A 20,457-nucleotide genomic window follows, 5' to 3' on the forward strand; every position below is an offset into this window, starting at 1 on the left:
TCTTTTGTTTACATATCTAACACCTAAACTTCAATTTTTACATGTATGCCTCCTGACCTATGCATAAAAAGGTTTATTTCGCTTTTTAAGAGTTAAAATAGGGGTATTTTTTATGTGACTTGGAAGATTTTGGTGGTATGAATGTACAAAGGTAAAGTTTAGGTATTAGATATGCAAACACATAAGAATTTGATTCCAATGATTAATCTAATATAATTCCAAGTATAACTTAGCCAACTGTAACTTCAAACAGGCTCCTTGAATCGCCCTTTTATCTGCAACAACTCTTATAAAACTGTTTTTCTACACATATCACAAAAGCTGCTTCATTTTTTGCATCTAACCATCTTCCAAAAGAATACAGATTTTCATTTATATGCTCTCATCCATTCTGTCTACGAAAATAGGATTTTTTAACCACTTTTCAAATAAACTTAGCAGAGATTACTCCCAACATCTTGATAAGTAAAAGAAAAGGCAGTGCAAATCAATAAAACCAAATTGACAGATAATACAACCTTTGATTTATAGATCAATCAAAAGTCTGAACACCGACCGTTGCGCTCCCAATCCCCGTAACGTGTTGGTTCAGGTCCTTTTGGGCCGCTGATTTCTCCGGTCTCCTTGTTCACATACACGCTATCTTCTTCGTCTTCTTCTTCTTCTTCTTCTTCTTCATCTTCTTCTTCTTCTTCTTCTTCTTCTTTTGCTGGGCTCGTCCTATCAATCAATGTTCTTCTGTCCTTGTTCGGCTGGTCGGGAGGAAGAGAGGAATGTTCGTTTGCAATTTCTGCCTTGGAATCCGGACGGCTGGTGGAGCTGAAAGCCCTCTTCAACACAGTGATCGAAAGGGTAGGAGTTCTGGGAACCCCTAGACTGGTTTCTCGAAGCAGCGGAACTAGGCGAAGAAACTTGTTGGCCATTTCTTTTTTTTCCTTGATGGCTTCCAGAGTTGGGGAATGTCTGGATTTATGTAGGGTTTGAGCTATAGATCCTGCCAAACGCCAAAAAATGGAGCTTTTTGCCCCGGTGAATCCTCAGTAAATCAGCCTATTCTTTATTAATTGGATTTAGGCATAAGAAGTTCAGTCAAATATTAAAAAATAATAAAATTTAAATCCAACCGTCTGTTAAATATAATTTCTTCAGGTTCTATCTTCTACACCCCGTATTTCATCTTTTCAATTTAGAGCAACTCTAAGATTAACCACGAGGAATAATGGCGCGAACAGGCTTATCATCCTCATTGGTTTAAGGCAAGAGCACGGAAAAGTGATAGAAAAGATGGGAGTTTTTTGGTCTTTATTAGTCGCGATCCTATTGCTGCCTTCTTAGCTGGGTTTAATGGTGATTGTATTGTGAAGGTTCCTTCACTAAGATGATGGTTTTGGGCAGAGATGGGAAGTTTGGGCGAAACCGGGAGAGGGGGATAGGAAAATAGGGAGCTAGGCTTTTGGTCTTAATTTATTTTAATTTAATTTAATTTAATTATTTTAATTGATTAATAATTAATAGATATATTATATATTATCAAATTAATTATAATTAGATAAATTTATATGTAATTACTTAATAGTTAATTAATAAATAAAATTTGTTTTAAATTAAATTATTCAATAAATTTCAAAATAATTTTTAATTTATATAATTAATAACTAATTAATTTAAATTTGTTGATTAATAAGTAATTAGTTTTAAAAAATTATTAATTTATTTAAAAATTATTAAAAAATGTAAACGCCATTTTTTATACATTTTGAGGCTTTGGGTATTCATTTATATTTTTTTATTTAATATTTATTTTTGGATGTTCAATAAATCTTTATAAATCTTGGTAAAATCATTCTAAAGCTGTGAAACAGTTTATCAGTATTTATCAAGATTTACTTACTAACATATCAAAGAGTTTTAAGGATTTACCCACCTCCGAATTTGATAAATCTAAATTTACAGGATTTGTTAAATCATAATTGCAACCAAATAGCTCCAAATAGTTTCTAATTTGCACACGCAAAATAATTAAATGTGAAAATAAATTTTTTTTTTAACCACATTTTCATTTCAACCACCATCTTTTGTCCATCAGTGAAGACTTTGACTGAATGTTTTAGGTGATTAAAATCTTATATTTAAAGTTTAGGCGTTTAATACCTTATATTCAATATTTTCTTAGCTGATGTATAAAACCCCTTTTTTTAAGAACACTTTCAGGTCTATAGGGCTTTTTTCAAGATTATCGAAAATATGTATTTCAGGGAGTTATAATCATGTTTAACAAAACTAATTGTTGAGTGTCATGTTATTTTTTTATTATTATTTTGTAATTCTTTTATTCAAAAAAATTACGCATTTACCACATTATTGTTATTTTTTTTATATCTAACACCCAAAGTTTGATATTTACACATATAACATCTTTGTGTCATAACCCTATATATATAATGTGTATTTTATTTTTAATAAATAATACACCAACAAAAAGTCTTTATCCCACTAAGTGGGGTCCGCTATATGAATCATTTTTCTTCATTAAGTCTTTGTTGAAATTTGAGGGTCATATCTTAATTTAATTCTAACAAATTAATATCATTTTTTGTGCAATATGTCCAAGCCTGTTTAGGTTTATCTTTGTCTTTATTAACATAAGTAGAATAAAAAATATTTATTCTTCTAGCAGGATCATCAGGTGGCAGACGTTTAATATGACCAAATCATCTAAGATAACTCTCCCTAGTCATCTCCATCAGTGGAGCTACACCAACTCTATCATGAATATGTTCATTTTGCATTTTGTCTCTAAGTATTAAATCACTCATCCATCTAAGCATTCTTATATCATCAACACTTAACTTTGTTTTATGATTTTCTTTTAAAGTCCAACATTATGTTACCATAGAGCATTGAAGGTCATACCATCATCTTATAAAAATTTTATTTCAGTCTAAGCAGTAATTTTCTATCACATAATAGGCCTAATGCATCCCTCCACTTCAAACTACCAACTTAAATTCTACTAATAACATACCCATCTATATCACCATAACTTTGAACAATAGACTCAAGATACTTAAAACAATCACACATTTTAATGTTTTGATCACCCATAGTTACAACTCTGCAGCTAGAGTTGTTGCTAATAAAATTGCATTCCATGAATTCAACTTTCGATCTACTCACATTAAAACTTATAGACTCCAATGTAGACCTTCATAATTTAGGGTTTTCTTGCACAACTTTTCTAGTCTTATCCATGAGAAGGATATCATCACCGAAAAGCATACACCAAGGTACATCCTCCTATAAATGTATAGTAAGAACATTCATAACTAAAGCCAAAAGAATATTGGGATAAAGCTGATCCCTAATGTAATCCAACTTAAAAGAAAAAAATACCTGGTTAATCCTTCGTCTGTGCGAGCACAAGTAACAATGTTGGTGTACATCTCTTTAATGATTGAATAAAAGTTATATCAATTTCTTTCTTCTCTAGAACTCTCAAAATGAATTTCTTGGAACCTTATCGTAAGTTTTTTTCTAAATCAATAAAAATCATATGTAGATCCTCATTATTCTCTCTGAATTTCTCTATCAACTCTCTCAATAAATGTATAGCTTCCATAGTATACCTGCTCGAAATAAATCCAAACTAATTGGGAGAAATTTTAGTATCACGTCCAAACCTATGTTCAATTACCCTCTCCCATAATTTTAAAACATGACACATGAACTTAATTTCTCTATAATTTGCATACTCTTTTACATCTCCTTTATTCTTAAAAATTAGGACCATAATACTCTTACTCCACTCTAGAAAAATCTTTTTAGCTTTTAAAATAATATTAAAGAGTTTAGTAAGTTAGGGAACTCCTAAATCTCCTGAATATTTTTACACTTCAATTGGGATATCATCAGGTCATACTAATTTTCCACCATGGGTTTTCTTTAAAGCATCTTCAACTTTTTTTTTTACTAATGCAATGATTAGTATAAAATATTTTATTATTATTAGCTATATTAATATCACTAAGGCCGATAGTATTTTCAAAAACTTGATTAAAAAGTTTATCAAAATAACTCACCCACCTATGGTAAATACCTTCTTATAAAAAAATTATTTTTTGAATTTCATCTTTAATAAACTTTACTTGAATTAAATATTTACTTTATTTTCTCTTTCTTAGCTAGTTTATACATACATTTTTGCCCTTTTTATTATTTAATATATTCTAGAGATCACTAATAACAGAATTTTTAGCATCACAATTGTTCTCTTAGACTCACAATTGCCACCTTATATTTTTCGCAGTTCTCTAAGCTTTACATTTAAATTAGATTTTAAACACAACTTCTTATATTTTTATTTTCTTACATGTTATTATTCCATCAATTATTTTTTCTTTATAAAACCTTTCCTTTTGATTATTCAAATACATCTTTTGTCACTTGTTTAATAGTGCTTGTTATTTTAACCCACATAAAATTTACTTTTTCATGAACATCACAAATATTGAAATCTTAAAATTTACTAAAAAAAAAAATTATTTGTATCTTTTAGGTGCCCCCATTTAATTCCATGATAATATTTTCTTGTATTTTTTTATCTTACAACTCTTTATCTTAAAATTCATAACTAATAATCGAAATTGAGTGCTTAAATTTTCACTTAAGATTACCTTACCATCCTTACGCTTTTGAAGATCTCTTTATCCTTATAAGAAAATAATTGTTTTTTTTATTTTATTAGATTCATTCTTATAAGTAATAATATGTTCATATTTCTTGAATAAAATATTAGCAATAACAAAATCATACACTAAAGCAAAATCTAATATTATTTAACCATCTTCATTAATCACTCTAAAACCGTAGCAATCACAGATATTTTAAAATATTTCACACTCTACCAACATGCCTATTTAAATCTCCTTCAATAAAACATATTTCTTCAAGAGGTATGAGTTGTATTAATTCTGTTAGGTAATTTTAAATTTTTTTTTGAACCTATCTAAACCTTCTCAAGGAGCATGAACACATATAACATTAAAAATCTTAGTATCAATAACAATTTTTAGAGATATAACTCTATCTTTAATTCTATTAATTTGTACAACATTATATTTAAAACTCTTATCTATAATTACACTTACAGCATTTCTACTTGAATACCAAAGTTTAAAACCTAAGCTATCAATCTTATGAGCATTTTCTTCAACCCATTTACTTCTTGAATACATAAATTATTTATCTTCCATATAAACCATAATATCAAAATAATTCCATCAATTTTCTTGTGAGAGTACCTATATTCCAATATTTTATCCTAATATTAGTTTCGCAAGCTAATTTCTTTACTCGCATCCATATGTAATGTGAGAACTCTTGCTTATTTGACACTACACCCGGGCATCGGTGTAGCTGCACTTACACACTTTTCGCTGTATTTATGTTATACAATACGCCGCTCTAGAGGTGCCATAACATTTACACAGTGATTCATATAATCCATGTCATAATTTTTAAACAAATTTTACACTTGTTGTCGACTATGCAACACAAACCTCTACTTTTTGCATCCAGGGCTTGGAACTCAATAATGACATCGTTAAAAAATAATAAAAATGACGATATTTTTTATGTAATATAAAACATTTGAGTGAAATGCATATAAATATGAATCTTTAGGTGTTAGGTATGTATATGCATAAGAATTATGCAATATGTATGTAAATGTTTTTTTTTTTTCTAACTTATCTTTGCAACTTTCATTTATCACTTTCCTTCTTAATCCTCTAAAATTAATTATTCCACTCATCACATTAGTGATATTATGTGGTTTAGTAGAATACTAAATGTATTTTAAAATCATTTTATCTTTAAGGTCTTTTGCATTACCTCTCTTCAATTATCTCTCTCTGATTAATAATTTTATATTTCATTTCCAAATTCATCTCAAATAAATTTTAGTACTATCATGTTACTCATGTCTAAGTACTCATAAGCATTTATTTGCCATCAAACACTATAATCAATGTAGTGAAATTATTCTCATTAATTTAATTTGAAGTTATTCTTCAATTTGAGTGTTACTCTCTTAGATTAATTTCTTATTTTAAACATCATGACAAAAAAATTATAATTAATGTAATTATTTGTAATCTTTTTTTTTATTATATGATAAAATTAATTGAGTTTTTCGTGAGTATCACTTGTTATAGATAATATCGACAAATTACAGCACGAAATACAATTTTTACCTTTTCTCGCTCAGTTTAAGTCATACAGATGATGAACAACTCTCGTGTTGAGTTTAAACCCTTGAAATAAGTTTTCACTCAATTTACCAGTGTGATCAAATCCATCAACCGGGCCCAAAATTGGCTCTATATGATGCAACATAGCCGATTGAGCCCATCCAACACCTTTAGTGAATACAAATATGCTATTATGATGTATTTTAATTAGTTACACTTGGTATTTGAATAAAATGTAATTTCACAGTAAGTATTTATTCATAATGTAGGATGGACTTGTAGTATGTCATCTATAAACAATATTAATATAGAAAAATGAAACATGAAAAACTCTCATGTAATTATGTGTCTTGTCATAAAATTTCATGGAGGCAATTTTTTATGTCATATTAAAGTTTTTGGTGATCCTATTTCATTTATAGAATTTTCCCTTATTCGTTGAGTTTACATGTTTTCGTGCTTTTATGAATGTCTTATCAAAGAAATGAAATATAAGATATTAGCTTATCTATTCTTTTAGCAATATAATGAGTAAAACATGTTGGTTCTCTCATAAATTTTATCATTTGATGGAACACAATTAGATATTAATAATAATTTACGAAATATATATATATAAGCATTTACATGTATACAACAAATTCCTATGTATTTACACTCAAATTTTTTTATCACATAAAAAATAGTATCATTTCAAATACACATTTCGATGTATAAGATAACATTGATATATAAAATTAAAATATTGGTTTTAGAAATATAAATATATAAAAATTAAGTAATATATATCCAAATCCTAATTTTTAAAATTAAAAACAACTAAAATAAATAACTAACACAAAATAAGATTTATATCTCAAAGCAACGAAATGAAACTGATATTTTTCCCCTTTAAGCCCGACCAAGGTACAAACATTTCTCACGTGCTCAAAATGCTCGGTGTGGCGGGAAAAGATTCGGACTCAAAAGCTCTCTTTTTTAAGCAGAACCGAACTCAAGTCTCACGAGCCAGATCCTCTTCCCCTTCATAGGATCTCCAGCTTCGCAATTCTCCTCAATTCCTTCCTCCATTACCAAATCTATCTGTGCCCCCGGATCCCCATCAATCTCAGCTCGCACCATTTGTTCTTATCTAGGGTTTTTTTTTCTGAGTTGCTGTTGCGGTTTCGTGGTGCTAGGGTTTCGCTCTCTCTTCCCCGGTTCATCAATCTCAGATCGTACTTCCCCGGACTGCGGCGAAAAGTTTTTATTGTACGAGATGGCGGAAGCGTTCGAAGACGAGATTGAGCCGACGGTGACGATTGAGGAGTACATCGAGGGAATAGAGGCGGAGGAGCTGGTGAGTGGAAATCGTTTGTTTTTATGTATTCGTGTTTGCTGTGGAGTTCTTGATAATTTTACTGATTTTAGTTTTGTTTGTGGTGGGCTTAATCGGAATAACTTCCTGGTTGGAAACCCTAGGAGGCGGATTTGGTTCTGGGAGGTGACGAGGGGAAGGAGTGTACCTATGATAATGGCTATATGAAGAGGCAAGCGATTTTCTCTTGCCTGACATGCGTTCCAAGTGGAAACGCTGGGATCTGCACTGCTTGTAGCCTTTCTTGCCACGATGGGCACGAGGTGAGAAGGGAATCCTTTGCCTTTCACTTTGTTTTTCTTCATGTTTTCGCTTGTGGAAGTACTTGGTTTTGTTCTATAAGGAGAATGGCTGAAACAGCGATGACGTGGCAGAGGATAAGCATTGGCATTTGACTGTTATGGGTGAAAGGGTTAACATGCTTTCCACAACTGTCCTGCAATGAATATAATTTTACTTTAGTAAGCAAGCATTTGAGAATTCCATAAACGTTTGCTTATTGTGTGATCTATGCTTATCTTGTAGCATGGCAGACAGAGAGTCCACATTTTGTGGCATAGTCAACTTTATATTTGAATCATTAATTGACTATAAAATATTCCATATTTCAAATAACTTCAATGTGTCTCTTAGCCATATATGGGATGCATCACTTACAATCATAAGGAATAATTTGAGGATGATTTTTTTTTTTTTTTTGTTCAGTTCAGGGCTGTCCCAAAGATCAAGGCTTCTATTAGTTTAACTGTTAAATTGCCCATGTGTATGCTTGTGCCCATAACAATGTAGCTTAAAATTAACATCAACTTATTGTGCTTAGTATCGTTTGGAAGCTCTTTTTAGTTGAAAGAATAGCTCACTCAAAATGCACAATCAATCGCAGAACAGTCTGTAATGGAACTTGGTCGTTGGAATTATCTAGTTAAATTGATGAATCTTCAGAAAATTGCTGGGAAAGTTGTTGGTTTCAGCTAAAAATTTCATTTTGGTAATATTAAAATCTTCAATCTATGCATGGAAAGTGTAAATTTTAGTTACTTATTTAACTTCATGCCAGTTACATTTTATGAGGGAAAATAAATAAGAAAGTGTTGTGTGTAAAATAAAACAACTTTTTTATATCAAAATAGTTTTGCAAGCTTCTAGAATTCCTGTTTTTTGAAAAGTCATTTAAACGTGAAATCAAGAAATAATCAATCTAGAAATATTATATTTTCTTAAAGGCCATGAAGGATTTTTGCATAGTAATTACAAACAGAAAAATACCCTTTTTATAGGATTGATGCCTTTATTTATATCTAGCCAACAATTCTTATGTATTTTCATATTTCACACCTTAACTTTTATATTTACACACATTTCACTTTGGTGCTTTAAACCTTTGCATGAAAAGCCGTTCTTCTTTTAAAAAGTGGTAATAGTGCTATTTTTAACCTGATATTAAACAACTGAGTGCTATGTGCGAAAACATGAAAGTTTAAGTATGAGATATGTAAATACATAAGAATTGTGCGCTGTATGTAAATGACCCATATTTATTTTGCATGAGAAATCTATTAAGGAATCTTTTTGCAGTTGTTTTGCACCATTGCTATTGCAGATTGTATTTTGTATTCTGATGCTTCCCAAAATAGGTTCAATTCAACACCTTTGCCACATGACTAGCATGCTAAGTCCATCTGCTGTTTTTATCAGGTTGTGGAGCTATGGACCAAGAGAAAGTTTAGATGCGACTGCGGGAATTCAAAATTTGCAGATTTTGCATGCAAACTTTACCCTAATAAGGAACCTGAAAATGTGGATAATGCTTATAATCAGAATTTTAAAGGTCGCTATTGCATATGTGGGCTCCCCTACCCTGATCCAGAAACTGATGAACAGGTTGAGATGATACAATGCTGCATCTGTGAAGACTGGTTTCATGAGAATCACCTTGGTCTTGTTTCCCCAGAAGAGGTATTTTAATTAATGTGAAATCTCCCGTTGTAAAATATCTTTCCCAATAATATTTTCTTTCTTTTTTACCATTCAGTGATTGCATTTAATTTGATTTTCTTAGTTTTTTAACCATTTTTTATTTGCTTGCTAATTCCTTACCAGGCTTCTAATCTGCTACATATTGATTGTTTTCCTTTTTCCCATCACCTTTTAGGTTACCTAAAGCTTATGGCGATCCTTAATTTTTTTTTAAAATGTACTTTATTTATCTAATGGCCCTTGATTATTTTGATTTGTTTGTATTTTAAGCGTTTCATTATATACTAGCTTTTATTTATAATTTTAATCTCTTTACCTATATCATAGATACCAAGAGATGAGGAAGGGGAGCCTTTATATGAGGATTTCGTCTGCCAAGACTGTGCTCTTACTTGTTCATTCCTGAAATTGTATCCTCCATCCATTTGGGCTATAGAGAGTCAGAAGAATGAACCAGTATTATCTGGTAAAGAAAAAGTCCTGGAAACTAAGACCTCTGCTTTTTCTGTTTCTGAAAACATTGATGATAGCAACCATGTTTCCAAAGACCAGACAAATATTTCAAACATGAATTCCACGACTGAGATGTTAGATAAGAAGGTTCAACCACATGCAGAAACCTCATCAGAACGTTATAAACACCAGATTAATATTTCAAACATGGATTCCAAGATTGAAGAGAGTTCAGATAATAAGCTTCAGCCACAAGGAGAGACCTCTATGGAAAATTATGGGTGGGGGGAGGTGAAAGCAATCTGCAACAGTTTAACTTCAAATTTCAAATGCATTATTGGATTGGATATATTCAATGCAGCATTTGACTCGGAAAAAAAGCCTATGTTTCTGTCAAAGAAATGGAGAGATCGTCTTTGTAGGTGTCTTACTTGCACTAATTTCTACATTCAGAAAGACCTACATTACTTGATTGACAAGGATGACACCATTGAGGAATATGAAAAAATGGCAAAGCAGAAGAGGAAGGAGAAGTTACAGCAAGAAGAAGGAGCTGAAATGAATTTCCTTGATAAACTGAATCATGTGCAAAAGATTGAAATTTTGAGGGGCATCAATGACTTGAAGAACGAGTTTCATTCTTTTTTGGTACGCCTTCTTACATTGTCTTTAGTGTTTTTTTTCTATGATGATTGTCTGTGTAGAAAGTACGGTCTCTAGAGAAATTTTTTTTATTAAGTTTGGTAGTCTGATTAACCATGATAGTGTTTTTAGAAACCTTTTAAAGTTTGAAATTCCGTGAGCACTTCCTGCCATCTTTGCTTTATCTTTCATATTATTAAATTTGATGCTGATAAATCATTGCAATTTCTAAGTTTGTTTTTTTTTTCTCTAATTTCAATGTAAATAAGCTAGAAATAGTTTTCCATTTGCTTGCAAAATTTTTAGTTTATTTTGTAGGATATTTGAAATGCAAAGAAAACAGTATTTCAATTTTAATTGCATCACTTATAGTTTTAGGTGTGTGGGTTTTTTAGAATTAAATGATAATATGATACTTAATAGGATACAATGGAGAAAAAAGATTCATGTAGCCGACCCCACTTAATGGGATGAAGGCTTGTTGTTGTTGTTGTTGTGTGTGGATTTTTTAGAAGAAAATAAGATGAGAAGCTGCTTTTTTTTTTATGAATAAGTATGAATAGAGGTTCTAAAACTTGTAATAGGTTTTTCTCATGCAATTCTCAGTAGGAATGAATGTAAGATTAGGATTCATGAATAGCTAAGCCAAATAGTCGGAATAAGCTTGATGGTGTTAATGTTGATACTGATGCTATAGTTGAAAGTAACAATTTTTTTCGTTAGTGCTTGAGTTTGTGAAGTTGGCATGCTTAAACATGCTAGAAGGTGATGATTGGATTCGGACAACTTCAATGAAGCAATTTGTAAGGCTAGGAAAGCTAGTTTATTATATTCCAATTTTTAGAAAATATTTCAAAGTTATACAGGTCATTTGGTTAAGATGAAGTTGAATTAGCTATGCTAAATGGTGCATTGTTTTATTAGACAAATGGTAGTGTTTACTGGGAATGTTATTAAATAATGCTTACTGTAAAAAGTGGTAGGCAAGATTAGGACACCAATCTTGTCCTTAGATCAAATATTAAAATTGGGCATCTAACCAAGTTCAGTTGGGAATCTCTTTCTCTGATGGAGGATAATCGATTGGATCTGGGTGAAACCAGTAAGAATCTGGTTGGATTAGTGTTCTTGGTTGGCTTGCATCTTAAAATAATATCATGAAAATCTTCCTATGCGAGAGTGTATTGCATGGACTTAGGTACTATTATGATAGTTTGGCTTGAATTGATGTGAAGTTTGGCTTTTGGTAGCTCTTTAGAAGATTTATCAATATTTTATTAGGCTTACTTTATTTAAAATGAAGCTTGAAAGTGTTACACATAATAAGAGAAACTGATAACTGATACTTCAGTTTATTTAAAATGGAATATATAGAAGTGATGCAAGATGAGTATATATTGTGAATATTTGCATTATGATTCATGATAGCAGTAGTAGCAAGAATAACATTGTAGTGATAAGGGTGTAATTCTGCGAGGTAAGACGAGTAGGAGTATTGAGCATGCCCTTCTGCTACTTTGAAAGCGCACTCTGGATATCCGTGGATTTCAGGGTTTATCGATGCTTTGAATAAATAGTTCTCATTAAAGCGTTATTGCAGGTTTTCTTAAGAAGATAATAGCAAGACTTCATGAAAAAAAATGTAATAAATATTTAAGTTCTTAAATTTAGATAGATTTTTAAGGCAATCTGAATGCAAAATTACATAATAAGTCTTAATACTTGAGATTTGAAATATAACAATGAACTTTTTGAGTTCCACTAAGTGGTTCCCCACTGTATACATATAGTGGGCGTACAAGCTTTTCATGTTCAGCATTTATCTAGCGAGAAGCCAACCAGATAAAGATTGTTAGTCTTTTCTTGAATGCTGGGAGATATGATTGGGGGGGTGGGGGGGTGCGAGGGTGTGTGTGTGGTTAAGTTTAATCACTCAGGTGAAAGGAGAACTAAATTATGTTGGGATGCCTCTAGCTCTGCCATATTTACTTGAAGGTTTTGTATAGATCTGAGTATTGGTACTGTAAAAATGCTCTTTAATCTGGTAAAAATAGATTGTTCAAGTGTGTATATGGCAAGATTAGGAATGGCAAATGAATGAATGATTACATTAAAGAAATACTTGGAGTGACATTCGTTTAAAATATGGTAGTTGAAAATAAATTAGGGTTTTTAGATATGTACAGTTAAGCACCCCTTACATGGGTTGACAAAATTAATGTTGAATGATTATGGAGGAAAATAGGTAGACTTAAGGTGATTTATGGGAGTCAAAAAATGATTTGCTCGAACACTTAGCAGTGAGCATGACCAAATAGAAATTGATGGTTTATAAATATCTTCTAAGTAGATGGAATTTGATGATGATGCCATGATAGTGGTGAAAATTATAAGCAACAACAACATTGCTAAACACTTTTATAAATATTAAGAAACTACATGCTCTAATTAAGAAGCGTAGCATATGTTGCTTGCTTTATTTATTATATAGATAAAATAATAGAGAAAATGGAGTAGCTAAGATTACAGCTGCACTTATCTTTTAATTACACAACCATACATTAACATAATGGATAGAAGGTGTCCAATCAGAAGTCACTGAGTTAAGGTAGCTGACAGAGAAGGGTGATAAAGGGGATAAATTTGGCATCAAGTTGAATGATGACATATTGTTAATGTCTCACAAGGGATGGTGTATACCGAAAAATAAGAGATTAGAACTGAAATATTAAATGAAGATCATACCATGGGCACAATGTACATCTTGTTGGAACCAATGCAACAACAATATAACGCGAAGCTTTTGGTGACCAAAAATAAAGCATGAAATAGCAGGTTTTGTTGATAGATGCTTTAAATGTTAAGAAGTTGAGGTCAAACCTAGAAGAACCGGGAATGTATATATAACCTTTTGAAATTTTGAAATGAAAGTGGGAGACATCTCTATGGATTTTTTTTGTGGATTACCTAAAATGGAAAATGTGCACGGCGTCGTATAAATGATAGTTTATAGTTGAATTATATACATGATCCATTAAAAAAACTAACTCAAATGTATTTGCAAGAAGTCATAAGCTTACATGGAATTCCATTAACCATTATAGTGGATAGAGATGCAACATTTCGGCTATATTTTCATGTAGTTTACTAGAAACCATTGGAATAAAATTTTGATCTAGCATGTCTTACCATTTGCAAGAAAAGAAACTATTAGAATGAATGAATGCTACCATGAAAATCCTAGAAGACTTGTTGGGATTATTTATAATGGATTTGAGAGGAAGCTTAGTTAAATACCTCTTCTTGGCTTAGTATAACTCACTTTGGCTCAATTTGTTTGTAAGCATAAAGTTGAACTCCAAACTTACGAACTAAACAGCCAAAAAGGACAAACAACTCCGCAAATGGCTTTGATGACTCAAAGTAGGCGTAAAAACCACTTAAATTAAAAAAGAAGCATATTCAAGGAAGAGGACCATATACTTTTGAAGGTGTCTTTGACTAAAGGAGTTTATGGATATTTTATAAAAGGTAAATTGAAATTGTGATATAATTGGCCATTTGAAATATTGAAGGGGATTGGATTGAGATTACTTTATTAGTTTTAGTTGTCATTTATAGCAACATATATATTTCAGACCCAACTTACATAGTACAATATAAACCGCTAAATTTATGTTCTAACCTCGCTTGTGAAGAGAAACCACTTGAGACCCTCAATCATAAAGTAAAAAATCTGAGATGATAAGACATTCCTATCCTTAAGGTCATCTTAAGGGATTCAGATTTTGAGGAAGTAGCATAGGGGACAAATAGAAACCATTCCCTATATCTTATTAAAACATAAATGTTGCAATTTGGAGGACCAAATTTTTTTGCGAGGGAATAAAATTTTTCATATTTAAAGATGCATTTAATGTATAAAATAGTATTTTATATTCAAATTGTGACATTAGATGTGAGAAAGGATTGAGTTGAGACTAAAATGAGTTTAAAATGTCTTTTGAAAAGTTGAAAACTTATATTGAACGAGAAGCACCTAGAGTAAGTTCAATGATTTCTGTCATGAAATAAATATAATTTTAGGACTCTTTTTAGGCCAAAAAAGGGCTCAAACTCCAACAAAAAATTTAATAATGAGATTAAGTGCAATATTTGAATTTCATGTCATTTTTTCAAAATCTATTGCCCCCCTCCAACTCCTATTTAAATGGAGGAGAGTTATGATAACTATAATAACTGTCATCTATTGTTGAGTGCTGAAAGAGTCTGAGGGATAGGGAAACACATAGCCTCAAACCTCACCATCTCTCAAGAATTTTGTTGGTTTGAAAGTTGAGTTGATGGAGAAAACTAGTTTCCATGATTTATGTTTTCTTGCCTCCACTTTCTCTCTTAAGCCCATAAATACTTGTAATTAACATGCCATGATGCAGTGTTCAATTATGCTAATTGATCTTTAGGTGGACTTATGTGGCTAGCAACATTAATGGCGGTGAACCTTGAACATGGAAATGGTGGATAAAAAGAAGTAGTGGATGAAGGTTATTGACAAGTTGGTTTGTTTGATTATAAATATAAGAAGCTTTCTCTCACCATTGAACTAAGATTTGAAGCTTTGGAGGGGAATTGAAGAGACAGAGGGAAGAAGGGAGGAAGCGATGGACTAAGGTCCATTTGGGGCAGCGGTAGATGTGTGTAGTAGTCCACAACACACGTATGGGTTTGACAAAGTTATGTTTTACAACCTCTCCTGGTTAAGGCTTTTTTGGGAGGGTTTCTGCTTTTATAAAAGTTCCTTTAAAGACAACTTCAGATGCAGTGGTATAAAGTTGCGATCTGTAAAATTATACTAGTGTTTGAATAAATATTGTTAGGTGCTTTTTAACACAATTACTTGTAGTTTTTTTTAATATAAAATACTATAATAACCCTAATACTTTTAAATTATAAGCATAATATCTAAAACTATTAAATTATTTATAGAAAATAAAATTTTAATATGATTATATTCTATAAATATGAATATATTAAGTATAGCTGCGGCTAAATCCAACACAACATTTGGTTCAGTTAAGATTAAATCAATTTAATTGGTCTGGCATATTTGAGATATTATTTCAAGATTTAACGGTAATTACTCTTTAGAGAATTTAACTCTGAAATACAAACTCATATCATATATATATTTAAAATATTAAAAATTGTGATGTCATGTGCAAATTAAAAAATAATTATTTTTTTTTCCCGCGACGCTGATGAACTCTTTGCCCAATATATAATCATCTTTTTCCTCAACTTCATTTTTTTTACCCTCCTTGGCTCCTTTAATGCATCTTCTTCTTCGTTGGAAATCCTTTGCCTTTCAACCCTTTGGTTTGAAGGTGCGAACAAAAACATATAGCGGGCAATGCAATCATCTTATCCTTTCAAGCCATTTAATCTTATATTACTCTCCTCCTCATTGCTGGAATATGGCGATGGCAGGAGTCAGAATGGGAATATAGCGGCAATAGGAGATGGAAGGCGGCGCAGCAAGAAAATTTGAGGGTTTTTTTGACCTTTCATTTTTCGAAACAACAAAATGTAGGTCCGAAATGGTGGAACAAACGAAGCTCCAATGTCACGATCTGAAAATGGCATAAATGTTGTTACATTAGAAGCAATTCTCGGAGAAGTCGATTGGGCAAACAAACAACGAGCTTTCTCATCGCTTTCTTTGTAACGAAAAGGAGGAGTATCACTTGCTCTGATGTGCAGTGGCTACTAGGATGTCGTGGTCTTACTTTTTAAAAAAAGAAAAAAAAATTGTAACAGCTACCGCAGCTTCTTGATCAACAACTTTTTTTGCAAGAACTTCGTATTTGCTTCTTCAAAGAGTTGCAAATGCCCCAAATAAACTATAAATTACATATTACTATGTCCATTGTTTGAAAGTGCATGAATATGATGTGGAAAAGGACTATTTGTATTATAAAACTTATTAAAAGTTGTATCTTTTCATGACATCCTCGCATTATATAATAATTTTGAAGCACTTCTCCAATTTTACTAGGTAGACTTAGCTTTAGAATTTATTTCCTCTTATGTATGTATGATGCATTATGTGTGTGTATCTCTAAATAGCTAAAAAAATATTTAAACCTATAACATGTACGCATTATTTAATTTTTAGATTGATAATTGATAAATAAACAATATATAAGTAAATGTTGATCTTTGATGTAATCCCACTTAATATTCTTATATATGTTAAACACCTGTAAGGGGAATTTGACTAATGTCTGACGTGCGAGGAGCTTGCTCGAGTACACACTCTAAAAATAGCTATTTTGCTTTGAGAAAGGTTTTTCGAGAATATAATATGATAATCATCACAATAAAATGTTAAAATGTAATTGAAAAATAATGTTTCTTAAGTTTTTTGTCATTCTAAATATCAATATGACTGAGCCTTTTTTTAATAATTTGTTGAAAATGAAGTGCTTATAAGGCCCTAAAGTTATCAAGATTAAACTATCAAATAAAAATCAATGTTGGCAGCGTTAAAACTAATTTTAGTTATTATTTATTTCATCCTATTGATTACCATACTTCTCACCATTATTAGGTTTGTTGCTCAAGTAAGTCGCCGCTATAAATCTCTATAAATCTCTATTATGATTCTAAACATTGATTTTCTGCATATTAGTTAAGCTAAGTCCATTTCTTAGGATCAATTTATAATGTCTTATTAATTTTGCTAATTTTGCTTATTTTGATTTTTAAAAATACTTTCTTTCTTAAGATTCTCATTCAGTAGTTAATAAGATCTCATTATCTTTGCTTGTTATCTAACTTGATCAATTTTGTAAGATCTTTATTCTCTTGTTTCAGTTTTTTTAGTAATTTTTCCGCTTCTTAAATATTAAGCTTATTATAGGAATCAGAAAACACTGTAGCATTTACTTTGCACATTTTCCTCTTTGTAAGACTTTTTAGCCTTTTTTTTTTATGTAAGACTTGGTAGTATTTTGTGTTTTATGGCTCTTTAAAAGCACAATTGTGAAACTTTTTTATACCCTCTTACTGCACCATATAAGGTTCATTTCTAGACTCGCATTAAATATTTTTTTGTCAATCTTCTTAATGGAATTCGCTATCTTATACCACATTGTGATTACTTCGTCTAAATAATTTTAATTTGCCTCTCTTAGTAGCCTATCTTTTAATAATAACACTTTATTATCATGCAATTTGCACCAATTTTTGTTAGGGAAATTATTTATTATTATAATTTTTATAATCTCCTAAGATATTTTTCATAATTAGTACTCTATATTGCGTTATCAAACTATATCATGGAAGTGCATTACAATGTTTGCTAAAAGATCTATTTCCTCAAAAAAAATATTGGTGATTAGGTATCTCCATTTTTAAGATTAATTAAATATTTGTTTCATTTCTTAAAATTTGTACTTGTTAAGATTCTAAGTTATTGCAAAATTAAGTATAAATTCTTCCATTACTTTCTTTTTCTTTATTCGATAATATCATGAATCATTTTTACTCAACTCATTTTACAGATTATTTATCAATTTAAGTCGCCCTAATTAATTATTTTTCTTCCTCATATATATTTCAATAGTAGTCACCTTGTCCTAAAATATCAACATATTATTGTTAATTATTATTATGGCCTGATACAAATACTGATAAAAGTCCCTATTAATGAACTCCATAAAAATGGTTGATGAACTAGAGAGATCAAATGGCATCACTCATTTGAAAAAGTTAAAGCATATACGAGTACATTGTAAACAGTTGCTATTAACTGTGTGGGCGTGCACATATGTGCATGTCTATATGTTCAGGCTTATGTTGATCCGAATGCAAATCATCACTAATAAATGTGTACACATGTTGATTCGAACTAAACGATCATACAGTTTCAACACACATGTTGATTCGAACTAAACGATCATACAGTTTCATTTTTATGCATGATTTTTTCTCTAAGATACCATAATTTTGATCTGTACAGATCCAACTTTCTTTACAAACCCAATATTTCTTGTTTTCCATCACATCCTAGAACTAATATAGTTGAGGACAGATGTGATTGTTTTAGGGTTTGTTTGGGTTCACTTTTGATTTTTATTTTCTATTTTTTTTATTTTGTTTTGTTTATGCTTTGATTTAAAATAAGATATGATTGGCTATTTGATTAAAGCATGATTATTTTTTAAAACATTCATAACATCTAAAAGTCATTGGGTGTTTTAAAAAATATGTTAATTTATTTTTAGAAAAAAAAAACATATAAAAACACCCTAAACAAATCTACTTTAAAAATAAATGGGGGAAAAAAAACAAAAACAAAATCAATGTCAAAGAAGCCCTTAATTTACAAGAATATATCACATGAACCTGATAATTGTACTTGAGCATTTGCTGGATTCTTAGTTTAATAGTAAGTGTTTTTAACCATGCAGGAATCTTTTGACACGTCTAAACCAATCACATCTGCAGATGTCCAAGGGCTCTTCGAAAATCTTGCCAAGAAGAGGCAAAGATTGTCATAAAATTTACCTCTTCAACACCTCATGGTCTTATCCAGGCCTTCTGGGCGTGAAAACAGAAGGTAATTATATAGTATATCTAACTTGAGCTCCCTCTTTTTCAGACTTGAATGGCAGAGGTTTGATGCTATATGATGCCTAATTAGAATTTCGTGTTATGTAATCTCCTATCTATCATGTTTGTGTTTTATTGCCAGCGATTACAGTAAAGACTTTTCTATTACTTGACTTATGGTTTGGTTATATGTGTGATAGCATACATTTTATAAAATCCTCTTAGCTGGAAAAAAAACATTTTATAAAATCTTCTAGCTGGAAAAAACATGGATCTGATTATTAAAATCAAGGTTGCTACGTTAAAATGGAACTCGTGGGCTAAAAACTGATGACTGCCAACTCATCAGGTGTTCTGTTGTCAGCCGGGAGATTGTTTTCTCCTCCCATTATTTCTTCTATGTTTTTTCTTAAGAAATTACTATTTCTAAAGCTTGACTTCATAGATAACTTTGTGCTTAAGTTCGATTGTTTAGGTAACAGATCAATCATTTTTACTACAAATATATTTTGCCAGTTTGATGAGTTTGATTCTGAGTGATAGCTCCGTAAAAGTCTAAACTTTCACCAATTGAGATATTGTCTGCTTTGATTTAATGGCTTCACGATTTCACATTGGTATTTTTCATGAGGTCACCAACTTAAAAGTGTTCTTGTATGATCATATTTTTACAATAAAAGGCACCTTAATGTTTAATGTTTCTTTTATTTTACTTGAAAGGTTTCACAATCACCCCCATTTAAGTATCTAAAAGTCCTCATCAATATTTTAAGCATAGAATAATCCGCAGTCATAGATGATTTTAGATGCGGCCTCTATGGATTCAAGATGTGTCTCCCATTGTAGAGCTCGTTGTTCCATTTAGGGTTCAAGGGATGGCTCTAATGATATAACATTTTATCATACATGATACTTAATTCTCATATTCATGCTTATGTAATTCTTTGATATCATTTATAGCAACCCGAGCTCTCAATCATCAAGATATTATTCTCCTTGGCTTAATGGCTTCATAGTTTTATCTCGTTGATGTAATTTCCCAAGAGGTCACTCATCTTTACAGTGGTTTCATTTGAGCATGCTTATGAGTTTTTTTATTAAATTTCAATTGCTATACAAAAATTACATCTCGATGTTTAGGAGAGCTGCTTCATTCTACTG

At 31.0% G+C, this 20,457-nt stretch overlaps 2 protein-coding genes across 3 annotated transcripts; one reads left to right on the forward strand and one right to left on the reverse strand.

Annotated features, from left to right (window-relative positions):
• Positions 1 to 269: 269 nt before the first annotated feature.
• LOC110022316 (succinate dehydrogenase assembly factor 4, mitochondrial-like) lies at positions 270 to 1,032 on the reverse strand. The gene has a single exon (XM_020721190.1). The coding sequence runs from the start codon at positions 921 to 923 to the stop codon at positions 537 to 539; it is 387 nt and encodes a 128-aa protein (XP_020576849.1). The 5' UTR covers positions 924 to 1,032; the 3' UTR covers positions 270 to 536.
• A 6,190-nt stretch (positions 1,033 to 7,222) lies between these two features.
• Positions 7,223 to 19,471, forward strand: LOC110022297 (putative E3 ubiquitin-protein ligase UBR7). Of its 2 annotated transcripts, none has more exons than XM_020721167.1 (5): positions 7,223 to 7,590; positions 7,713 to 7,871; positions 9,304 to 9,564; positions 9,913 to 10,686; positions 16,168 to 16,329. In XM_020721167.1, exons 1-5 carry the CDS (start codon positions 7,510 to 7,512, stop codon positions 16,312 to 16,314), a joined length of 1,422 nt encoding a protein of 473 aa, XP_020576826.1. In that variant the 5' UTR covers positions 7,223 to 7,509; the 3' UTR covers positions 16,315 to 16,329. The 2 variants fall into 2 exon arrangements, with proteins under 2 accessions (XP_020576826.1, XP_020576827.1); XM_020721168.1 differs by lacking the exon at positions 16,168 to 16,329 and adding an exon at positions 19,155 to 19,471 and having other exon boundaries at positions 7,225 to 7,590.
• Positions 19,472 to 20,457: the final 986 nt, after the last annotated feature.

Source organism: Phalaenopsis equestris, unplaced genomic scaffold (genome assembly GCF_001263595.1).
Source record: "Phalaenopsis equestris unplaced genomic scaffold, ASM126359v1 Scaffold000180, whole genome shotgun sequence".
Taxonomy (NCBI): Eukaryota; Viridiplantae; Streptophyta; class Magnoliopsida; order Asparagales; family Orchidaceae; genus Phalaenopsis; species Phalaenopsis equestris.

What these genes read in the sequence shown, in the direction of transcription:
- LOC110022316 (XM_020721190.1), bottom strand. Translation starts at nt 923, where the DNA reads ATGGCCAACAAGTTTCTTCGCCTAGTTCCGCTGCTTCGAGAAACCAGT.
- LOC110022297 (XM_020721167.1), top strand. Translation starts at nt 7,510, where the DNA reads ATGGCGGAAGCGTTCGAAGACGAGATTGAGCCGACGGTGACGATTGAG. An exon ending in GTCTTGTTTCCCCAGAAGAG is followed by an intron (nt 9,565 to 9,912) that starts GTATTTTAATTA and finishes CCTATATCATAG; the next exon opens with ATACCAAGAGATGAGGAAGG. An exon ending in ACGAGTTTCATTCTTTTTTG is followed by an intron (nt 10,687 to 16,167) that starts GTACGCCTTCTT and finishes TGGCGATGGCAG; the next exon opens with GAGTCAGAATGGGAATATAG.